Genomic DNA, 10,401 nt, shown 5'->3' with positions numbered 1-10,401 from the left:
GTCAAAATACTCATAATGCACTTGTATTTTTAATTTGTACCATCAACCTTCATTCTTAATAAAGGGAATAATGACACCATAGTGGTTGTTCTCTTAAATGTTGAGTGCAGTGTAAAATAATTTGCACTCTGATAATCAGGAAACCGTAGGTGAAGGTACAGAGCTAATTGAAAATACGTATAATAAAAGTAGCAATCCATCTTCCACATCATTGCTTAAGGTTTTGTAAAACGTGTGCAAAGTGTAGCGTCAGCTCTTATCTGATGACCGTGAATGCAATGGCTGTTATATGCCTCATTCATGCACATTTTTATTTTAATATGAGAAAAGTGGCATTCCAGAGTGACCGCGCTATCAGCCAATCAGATAGAATTGTATTGATTTAGACACCGATTTCTGTCAAATGAGAACGATAGGGGGGAGGTGCCACAGACAGGATGCTAGACTGTTCTGGAAACCGGTAACGCGCCGTGTTCTTCTGCTGGCGGTAGAGACTGAGCCGCTGAGTTAATCCACGCTAGCTTTGGCTGTCTCCGTTACTGTGTCGCCATGGCCGCAGTGAAAGCGTTGAACCCGAAAGCAGAGGTTGCCCGGGCTCAGGCAGCACTTGCTGTGAACATCAGTGCTGCTCGGGGACTTCAAGATGTGCTTAAGACCAATCTGGGCCCAAAAGGAACCATGAAAATGTGAGTGGATCGTCACAGGCGTGGTTAGCTAGCGAGCTACCGCTGACTGCCTTAGGGTTGGATTCTTTGTTAAGTGAAATGGGTGGCTGAGTAGTTATGTTGCTAGCATCATAGTTGTGCAACTGGTTGAATAAGCATGTAACAGCCTACCTTAATTTCTCCACATTAACGTAAATTATACAGTTGGATAGCTAGCTAAGAGGCTGCGTCTGTGGCAAAATTTTAGTAGGCAAGCAACCCGCTAGTTAGCTCATAGTATGTTACGGACCCTGCGGCCTACTCACGCAGCCCGCATGGCTGTTTTCCTGCCTCAGCGTGGCTAACGTTAGCTTGACTCCTGTGAAGGGATTCTAATTCTCAAGAGTAAAGTTTCGCTTTGTGCCTCTACGATTGCTTTAGTTAATCGTTACATTTCGATAATTTCACCAGTGAGTTGGATAATGGCAAAATGGTGTCGGACTGCGTTGCTAACTCCCTTATGCTAAAGACTGGCTTTAAGGCTTGCTTGGTGAGGGGAGGGCCAGCGCAGCGAAGTGGGGGCTGGGATTTGCAGCTAGCTGCGCACATGGGCCAGAGTATTAGCTAGCCGATGTCGGCAAGTAGGTTGTTAGCTAGCCCACTAGCATTGTAATGATGTGGGGTTTTTATCGTTCAAGTAGTCTGCTAACGTTGGCTAGCGAGCTGTGAAGCTATTTCTTGGTAGCCATGTTGGTGGTGTTTGTGAATTATCAATGGACCAGACTGACTTTTCGCTGACTCAAAATGTGTTGGCCAGCTTGCTTGCTATCTTGCTATCCAAGGTGCTAGTTCCCATTTCTGTTCTGTCTTCGCAGGCTTGTGTCTGGCGCTGGAGACATAAAACTGACCAAAGATGGCAATGTCCTATTGCATGAGATGGTAAGGCATTCGAGCATTTTATGTTTGAGATGTCTTTGGGAAAAAAATACGCAATAAAGTAGTACCCATGAGCTGTCTATTTTAATTGTATTTAGATACACTACGGAAAAGTTAACATTTGTTGAAGTAGCTGAATAATGTAGTCACACTGCAGTATAGTACGTCGAAGTGGACTTGTTGATTTAATTGAACTGCTTGATGTGTGTCATGTCATCCGGTGTTCAAAAATGTTTCTTTTTCGTACTGCACTAATGTTATCAAATGGGATGTTCAGCTGTCGTTGCTATCCCTGTATATGAGATCTAACCGGCTAACAGTACAGGCTGAAGAACTGCTACTGTGGGGTAAAACTGGTAGTTTATTGGGGGAAATGATATAGAGGGTATTACACAGACACAAGAATCAACTGACATGAAGCTGTCAGGGCTGCACAGGGAACACCCATGTGTGCTTTGTAGCTCTCCTGGTCATTTACCTGTGCCAGAGGAAAGTGTGGTCTGTACCTCTGCATTGGAAGAGCTGCCCATTCTTCCACATGTATTCAGCGGACCAGTACAACTCAAGACTCATAAAACCACTAATAAGATTAGTTGTGTTAATTGGTATGAATGTGTCATCTCGCAAGCTAAAAAATTGTTTGATTTTTTGCACTACTTAGGAAAGATGTTTCCGAAGTGTAGGGTGTTCAGGCTAGAGGATGCTCAAGGATAGAACCGAAGCCCTATATGGGATATGAACCTTAAACCTTTTGGTTCAGATCCCTGACCAGTACGTAACACTGCCTCTGATAGAGAGAGTTGTGGGTGTAATGTTAAAGGATGTCAGGTTGTTCATTCTCCAGTTTTGCTTTGTATAAGTTGACCTGATGTTTTTTTTTTTGGTCTTCTTCATGGATACCTGCAGCAAATTCAGCATCCCACAGCATCTCTGATTGCCAAGGTGGCCACCGCCCAGGATGACATCACAGGGGATGGCACCACCTCTAACGTACTCATCATCGGGGAGCTCCTCAAACAGGCTGACCTCTATGTGTCAGAGGTTAGCTCTCCCCACCATAAAACCTATCCTCTGGTAGACTGCCTATGTTCTTGACCAGTCTAAAGCTCACCCCTCTCTCTACAGGGCCTCCATCCCAGAATCATTGCAGAAGGGTTTGAAGCAGCGAAAGACAAGGCTCTTGAAGTTTTGGAGCAGGTGAAAGTAACAAAGGAGATGGACAGGGAGACCCTCATTAACGTGGCACGGACTTCACTCAGAACCAAGGTGCACACGGAGCTGGCGGATCTGCTTACCGAGGTGAGATTGTGTTCAACGGCCGTCATGTGTGAATGGCCAGTGTGGAGCGCTGGTTACCCCGCTGAACTCTGACCTCTGGGGGAACATTTATTGTTGTCCTGCTCCACCAATAGGCAGTCGCAGCCTACTGTATCAAATGCGTGTACTGACATGCCTTATTTGGAGAGTCTTTGGTTGCACCGATAACGCTATGCATAATGGTCATACCATGACAGACGGCAAGGGTTAAATATCCATTTGGCCTCACTTGTTAACCCCATTTAGGGTAACTTGTTAACTTTAAGGCCAGGATAAGCATTTGCTCTTTTTGATTGTTAAATGTTCAAACTGGTATTCTTGCGGAAAGCAGTCCTGTAGTCATGATTTGAATTGGTGTCAGCAGACAGAAACCCCTCTGCCTCTCCTTCCTAATACTGACCAATCCAAAATGGAGAATTTATATCTGATACTGGCCAACTGCAGTTCAAAACCAGCCAGCCAAAATTTTCACAAGCAATGGAACTTGTCATGCCTTCCAAGCCAGGCCAGATAATTCACATGCTGAAAAGTATTACAGGAGATGCATGAATCTTTATTATGCTCATCTAAGTGCAGTGGCTTCACACATTAAAACTGTTCTGGTTTGGAAGTTTCAGAACCAGTGATAGCCATCTTTCCAGTAAGAGTAGAGATTCCTAGTTCTGACAGCAACATCCGGCTGCCATACCCATGCATTTGCAAGCTATGTTTACGCCCTTTTTACACTCTTACTTAGAGGAGGACGAAGGTGGGAGTGTCTGCACTGTGTTAGAGGTTGACATGCTGTAGCAGGTAGTTTTCAGCTATGCCTTTGGGAAGCTGTTTGCCAGTGCCTGAATCCTGTCCATCTTCCTCCTTTTCAGGCTGTGGTGGACGCTGTGCTGGCTATTCGGAAACCCAACGAACCCATTGACCTCTTCATGGTGGAGATTATGGAGATGAAACACAAGGTTGACAGTGACACAGTGTAAGTCATTAGAAGGCGTCTCCTGACAGGATGTCCGTGTGGAAGATCACTTATTCTCTGGTGGGCACTGAAATTCAGGTGGAACACAGTGTCAAAGCTTGTTGAAATTGAGCAATGACTAGTTTTGCAGTATACAGGCCAACTGATAAAGGAAAAGACAGGCTGACTGGCTCAGTTCAGTACAAACAAATTCAGCATGGCTGAATTCTGTGTTACTCTTGTCAGTAGTATTCACAGTCAGACACCATGCAAGAACATCTTTCACTCTTCCTGTACATACAGCAGTGAGTGGCTGGCCTGTCGTCCACTCCATGCAAGAGTGATGAACACATTCAGTACTGAGTGACGGCGCTCAGCCCGCTCCCAGGGGCCACTGTGAGGTGTTGAACTCCTATTCTCCCCCCTCCAACTCACTTAAGGAAGGTCATGTCAATTTGATGGAAATTAGACAATGGAAACAACATTTAGGCGTTGTTAACCAATCGGTGCCCACACAGCTGTGTGATCCGCTGTGTGTTCTGTAAGCAGCAGTGTGTTCATTCTCTCCCTGTGTCCCCTTCAGGCTGATTAAAGGCTTGGTGCTGGATCACGGAGCCCGGCATCCGGACATGAAGAAGAGGGTGGAGGACGCCTACATCCTGACCTGCAACGTGTCCCTGGAGTATGAGAAAACGTAGGTGATGCTCAGAACTATGAGAGGTGCCATTTTCCTGCAGTGTCCATTTGACTCATGCCGGGAAATGGCTCCGTCTGCTCTTCTGCTTGGGGTTCAGATCACATTGGTGGACTGAATATTTCGCCACTGATATGGCAGACTTCTTCCCTAGTGTTTGGCATTTTTTGTGATTATTTTTATGTGAAGCAAAATGTCATCCGTCTCCTGGCTCTAGTCAGTGAAACTGACTCTACAGTCACACAGATGACACAGGAGGGAGACAAACCCTTGTCACTTGTCACTTATTGGCATTCCTGGCTTGTGGTTACTAGGTTACAGAACTAAACAAGTGGGCTAGACAAGACGTGTGTCACGCTGCCTTTACTCCAATTGGTAGTCACTGTGTCGCATCTCTCAGTATTTGCATAAAATAGACCTCTACTCTAGTCTGGGGTGGCAGTGTGACATAGTGGTTAAGGAGCAGGACTTGTAACCGAAAGGTTGCCGGTTCGATCCCTGCTGGGACACTGCTGCTGTACCCTTGGGCAAGGTACTTAACCCACAATTGCCTCACTAAATATCCAGCTGTATAAATGGATAACATTGTAAAGAACTGTAACCTATGTAAGTCACTTTGGATAAAAGTGTCTGCCAAATGAATAAATGTAAATGTAGTCTAAAATAGACCTCTAGCCCTGCCTAGTTGGCTTTGCAGCGGCCACTTGTCTCTTGTCGCCAACTGTCATTGAAAATGAATTGCAGCCGGTCAATTTGTCTCTCTCCTGTGTCGTCTGTGTGACTGTAGGGTGATAGCCTGGCATCTTGCATGGCAGCACTGCGTTCGCAGAGTGTTTTTGTAGTCTTTCCCTGTGGTGTTAGTTTTGTAATGGATTTCATTCATGAGGCGCCTTTCTTTTACAGGTAAAGCTGATCTTGTTTGTCTGAAAGAAAGAAATTCTTAGTTTTCATTTTTAATTGGTACATGGAAACAGTGGGCCTGCGTTTTCAATGTTTTTATGCATGTGTTTTGTAGTGACACATGTTGGTGCTTGATGTTGGTTGAATACACTCGGAAGTGTGTTCATGAAAGCGTTTTCCTGTTGGCCTGTTTCAGTGAAGTCAACTCGGGCTTCTTCTACAAGAGTGCCGATGAGCGAGACAAGCTGGTCAAAGCTGAGAGGAAGTTCATTGAGGAGCGAGTCAACAAGATCATCGAACTGAAGAACAAAGTGTGCGGGGATGGATCCAAGGGGTTCGTGGTGATTAACCAGAAGGTGAATGCCCATGTGTTTGTTTCTGAAACCCTCATTTACTGTATGGATCCTGGACTGCTTATGCATCAAGGCTGTTATATTGTTGTAATTGTTAATCACAGACAAAATGTCAGGTAGAATTTAACACATTCCTCATGTTAAACTGAAAATTAAATTTATGAATATACTTCCCATAACGGAAAAGGGGCAGCAGCTGTTGTGGGGAGGAGGGGGTTGGTTGTTGAATGATATGGCATTATAATACAGGATTGTTATACAGATATGACCCAATAGAACTGAAGCGGTAAGCGCTGCACAGGGAACACCCATGTGTGCTTTGTAGCTCTCCTGGTCATTTACCTGTGCCAGAGGAAAGTGTGGTCTGTACCTCTGCATTGGAAGAGCTGCCCATTCTTCCACATGTATTCAGCGGACCAGTACAGCTTAGAGTGACTAAGGATTGACTCACACTCACGTGACAGTAGGACAAGTGGCATCTGTGTGACTCATGTACAACTTTGTCCCCCTGACAGGGCATTGATCCGTTCTCCCTGGACGCACTGGCTAAAGAGGGCATAGTGGCACTCCGCCGGGCAAAGAGGAGGAACATGGAGAGGTAATGCTCTTTTTAGGATGTTTGCCATGCTGCAGTCTCGGTGGTGGTGGGCAGGGCTGGGAACAGTCATAGACTTCCAGCCTGTTGTCACTATCTGCCCTCAGATTCAGTGTGTGCATCCTTCAAATGGGCCAAGAGGAGATGGTGGTGTCTGTATTGTGTTCACTTCTGTAGGAGCCTGTTTGTGTCTGTCTCTGGCCATTTGGGCCTGCCGATGTTTTGACACTTGGGAAATTTTTCCAGGAATGTAGCTGTTATCACAACCTCTTTCCACTCCGCTGCCCTTAATGTGAGGACCTTCTCTGAGATGAAGCATTGTTTGAACATGGTTTTGTTTAAACCGTGTTTTTTCTTTGTTTCCTCCTGGCATGGCTGAATTCTGTGTTACTCTTGTCAATAGTATTCACAGTCAGACACCATGCGAGAATATCTTTCACTCTTCCTGTACACACAGCAGTGAATGGCTGGCCTGTCACCCGCTCCATGCAAGAGTGAACACATTCAGTACTGAGTGACAGGGCTTGGCCTGCACCCAGGGGCCACTGTGGGGTGTTGAACTCTGTTTGTTTGTTTTTGTCCAGACTCACCCTGGCCTGCGGAGGCATTGCGATGAACTCTGTGGATGACCTCACGCCAGAATGCTTGGGACATGCTGGCCTCGTGTACGAACACACGCTGGTGAGTTCTCTCGTATTTCGGTTGCTGTTCAGTGTAAAAGTGGTACCAAGAATGCTATGGTGTTGGTCAGTCGACAGCTATCCCAGTATACAGACAACGTTTGTGGATTATCCAGTTATCCATGCGGTTTATCAAATAAGGTATATATGCAATACATTTATGCTGGAGAAACAGGTTTATACCCTTGCCATGTGCTGATGGGTCAGTCTGATGCATCAGGTATTCATACAGACATGTTGCCACAGATGAAAGTGGCATGTTGCCGTTAAAATGTTAAGATAAAATACAGCCAAGCTGGTTCATTAATATGCATCAAAGGCACCTAGTATTGTCTGTTAACTTCGTACATGGCAGCTTTAGCTAGCCCTCTGTAATTATCTCACCTTGTTATCTCACCTCAATGTTTTTGAAGTTCTGTGTGTCGTATGTAAACAGGTTGTTCAGTTTTTAATGTTACATGTTTGCCACATGAAAAAGATAAACAATTTAAAAAATTAAACTACGTTTACTGATTGTCAGAGCCATGGTTCCCCTCAGTTAGCCCAGACTACTTGTTTTTTTTTTGAGGTTCTCTTCTGGTGCTACTACTGCTTTATTGGCCCATTTTGCCATCTAGTGGCAAAAGAGAAAATGTTAGCTACAGTTACAACTACAGGAGCTGAGGGAGACTGTTCTCACAGCCTTAAAGGAATCATAAAGCGGTCTGATTGTATTGGACAGCACTCTGCTTGTGGGCAGGTTGTGTTGAACATGTTAACGCTGTACCCTAGGGGGAGGAGAAGTACACTTTCATCGAGAAGTGCGGAAACCCTCGCTCCGTCACCCTGCTGGTCAAGGGCCCAAACAAGCACACCCTGACGCAGATCAAAGATGCGCTGAGGGATGGCCTCCGTGCAGTCAAGAATGCCATCGAGGACGGTACGGTGGATTTTGGGTCGGTTGTGCGGTGTAGTGGTTTAGAACAAAGAGCATCTGGTGTTCAATACAAAGGCTCTCTCACTTCAGTCTCTTCCATTGCTTTGCTCTTTGACTCCTAAGACACAAAATCCTGGGACACAAAACTGCACTGCTCCAGGGTCCAGTCCCAGCTAGGCAATAGTGCTCTTTAGCAGGGAAACTAACCTGAGTAAATATGAATCCATGCAGTGGATAATGCATTAAAACTGAGCTGATGAAGTCACGCTGTGTGCAGTCTTCTGCCAAGCACGTGCCATTGCCCACTGTGACAGTTGAGGATCGTTCTCTCTTGCAGGCTGCGTTGTGTCGGGAGCCGGAGCTTTTGAGGTGGCAGTGGCTGACGCCCTGATGAAACACAAGCCCAACGTGAAGGGCAGGGCTCAGCTTGGGGTGCAGGCCTTCGCCGATGCCCTCCTCGTTATCCCTAAGGTAGGTGTGGAATGACATAAACTTTAAATTCATTCAAACTGCAATGTTTTTCAAGTAACTAGAAGTACTTCCCTCAGTAATCCCCAGGGAAAGTGTCTCTGTCCACCATGAAACACACCATGGCCCTCTGAGGACATTCGGGTTAGCAGGGTCGGTTTCCTGGAGACTGTGTAATTCCTGAGAGCCACTCCACTCTGTTTATCCCGACTTTATATTGCATTGCATATAATTCCTTAGCAGATGCTCTTAGCTGCAGCGACTTATACAGCGTACAGTTGTTACATATTATCCATTGATACACTTTAGTGACTTAACTGGTCCATTTAATGAATTAGTCACGTGTGCAAACACACTATTTCCTAAAATCTGAGGTAGTAAAATGTTTTTTGAGCCTAGAGTATGATGTGCATAAGTATACTCTGGAGAGATGGAAAATCATTTTAAGTTATGGTTTGACACTCCTGATTTGGGGGTATTTGGGACAAATTCAGTTTCCAAGTGGATTTGCATATTAAATGAAAATAATTTGGAAAGCACTGCTCAGGGTGGCTAAGTGCTAAGTCCTTATCTGTAAATCACCAAACCAGTATATGAAAAGTGCCACATGAATAAAGTCATAATTATTTTTAAGGTGTTTTTCTCCCTTTTGTCTAGGTCCTGGCTCAGAACTCTGGGTATGACCCACAGGAGACCTTGGTGAAGCTGCAGACAGAATATAAAGAGTCAGGGCAGCTCATTGGAGTGGACCTGAGCACTGGTCAGTGTCAGAAATGTGTTTGGAGATTTTGCTGAATATACATTCCCACCCCCCATCTTAGGTTTCACAAATTTTCCTTTTTGTCTTTAGTTAGAGTTGGTCTGCTATGGCCAGCTGTTATTGGTTGCTTATTAAAATATATGGGCTGGACTAGTTTGTCACTAGGTCATCAGCTAAGCACAGAAATGGTAATTGAATGGAAGTGAGGAAAAACCTGTCTTGAACCACAGTGTTTCATTTTTTGTTTTAAGTATTTTGTTTTCAGTCTTGTGGCAGTGCATTTCCTAGGCTTGAGCTTTTTAAACTTTCTGCAGGTGAACCAATGGTTTCTGGGGAGGCAGGTGTATGGGATAACTACAGTGTGAAGAAACAGCTCCTTCATTCATGGTGAGAGTAAAGACATTTTAGAAATATCATATTTCATCGATGAATGAATCTCATGAATTTCATTGATGAATGAATGAATCTCATTGTGTCAAAGATGCATTTACTTTAATGAAAGGGCATCAGAAACCATTGTGTTAATGACTGGGTTTTTCCCCCTCGACAGCACGGTAATTGCCAGCAACATTCTGCTGGTGGATGAGATCATGAGAGCCGGCATGTCATCCCTCAAGGGTTAAGGGGCGGAGCCACATCATCGAGGGGCGGTCTTCCCAAAGGCCACCACTCCCAGCACTTCCCATGTTTCCAGAAGTGAAGAGGCCGTTTTCAGATGAATAGGCTGTTAGTGGCACATGGCGTTCTTCCTGACGTGTGTCTGAGAAATCAACCCCCATGGAAACGTCATTGTGGTCTCCCAAACCTGTTGGTTTATTTATTTGAGATTTTTTTTGTTAATGGCACTGAGCTCAAAATAGCAGTCCTTTGTACCCAATAAAGTTTGGCTCTGAAAATCAGTGTGATTTTATTGTTTGTCATTCTTTCGGATTGAATTAAATTCATACGAGGATTCTATATCTTTTGTTTAGGGAGTACACCATTACATTATAAACTGAGCCCAACAGCAATATTGTCTACACATCTGTTAGGTTTCAATTTTGGCTTAGGAAAGTGGAAAAGGAGTGTAAATGTTCATTTGCACTCGTGGGCTTATGGGCAGCAGTGGTAACATAGTGGTAAGGAGCAGGGCTCATCACCAGAAGGTCGCTGATTCAGTTTGCTCGGACATTGCTGCTGTACGTAATCCAGT

The 10,401-nt window shown here is 44.8% G+C and overlaps 1 protein-coding gene and 4 non-coding genes across 5 annotated transcripts; all 5 read left to right on the top strand.

Annotated features, from left to right (window-relative positions):
- The first annotated feature begins 460 nt into the window (after window positions 1–460).
- Window positions 461–10,091, top strand: cct6a (chaperonin containing TCP1, subunit 6A (zeta 1)). The gene is made up of 14 exons (XM_036524164.1): window positions 461–686; window positions 1,520–1,583; window positions 2,487–2,621; window positions 2,706–2,879; window positions 3,761–3,864; window positions 4,427–4,537; window positions 5,634–5,793; window positions 6,306–6,388; window positions 6,970–7,066; window positions 7,837–7,984; window positions 8,319–8,452; window positions 9,107–9,209; window positions 9,524–9,596; window positions 9,760–10,091. Exons 1-14 carry the CDS (start codon window positions 550–552, stop codon window positions 9,830–9,832), a joined length of 1,596 nt encoding a protein of 531 aa, XP_036380057.1. The 5' UTR covers window positions 461–549; the 3' UTR covers window positions 9,833–10,091.
- LOC118775782 lies at window positions 2,010–2,143 on the top strand. The gene has a single exon (XR_005004848.1). It is a non-coding gene; the product is annotated as a small nucleolar RNA SNORA22 (small nucleolar RNA).
- LOC118775830 lies at window positions 4,059–4,196 on the top strand. Its single transcript, XR_005004894.1, has one exon. It is a non-coding gene; the product is annotated as a small nucleolar RNA SNORA15 (small nucleolar RNA).
- Window positions 6,084–6,217, top strand: LOC118775783. Its single transcript, XR_005004849.1, has one exon. It is a non-coding gene; the product is annotated as a small nucleolar RNA SNORA22 (small nucleolar RNA).
- On the top strand, window positions 6,755–6,889 carry LOC118775831. The gene has a single exon (XR_005004895.1). It is a non-coding gene; the product is annotated as a small nucleolar RNA SNORA15 (small nucleolar RNA).
- Window positions 10,092–10,401: the final 310 nt, after the last annotated feature.

The sequence above is a fragment of the Megalops cyprinoides genome, chromosome 3, assembly GCF_013368585.1.
Source record: "Megalops cyprinoides isolate fMegCyp1 chromosome 3, fMegCyp1.pri, whole genome shotgun sequence".
Classification (NCBI taxonomy): Eukaryota; Metazoa; Chordata; class Actinopteri; order Elopiformes; family Megalopidae; genus Megalops; species Megalops cyprinoides.
The sequence above is the reverse complement of the archived record's forward strand: the minus strand, read 5'-3'. Positions and strand labels throughout refer to the sequence as shown.

Coding starts and splice junctions, on each gene's coding strand:
- cct6a (XM_036524164.1), top strand. CDS start 550: ATGGCCGCAGTGAAAGCGTTGAACCCGAAAGCAGAGGTTGCCCGGGCT. Junction 2,880..3,760: donor TGGCGGATCTGCTTACCGAG/GTGAGATTGTGT, acceptor CCTCCTTTTCAG/GCTGTGGTGGACGCTGTGCT. Junction 3,865..4,426: donor AAGGTTGACAGTGACACAGT/GTAAGTCATTAG, acceptor TGTCCCCTTCAG/GCTGATTAAAGGCTTGGTGC.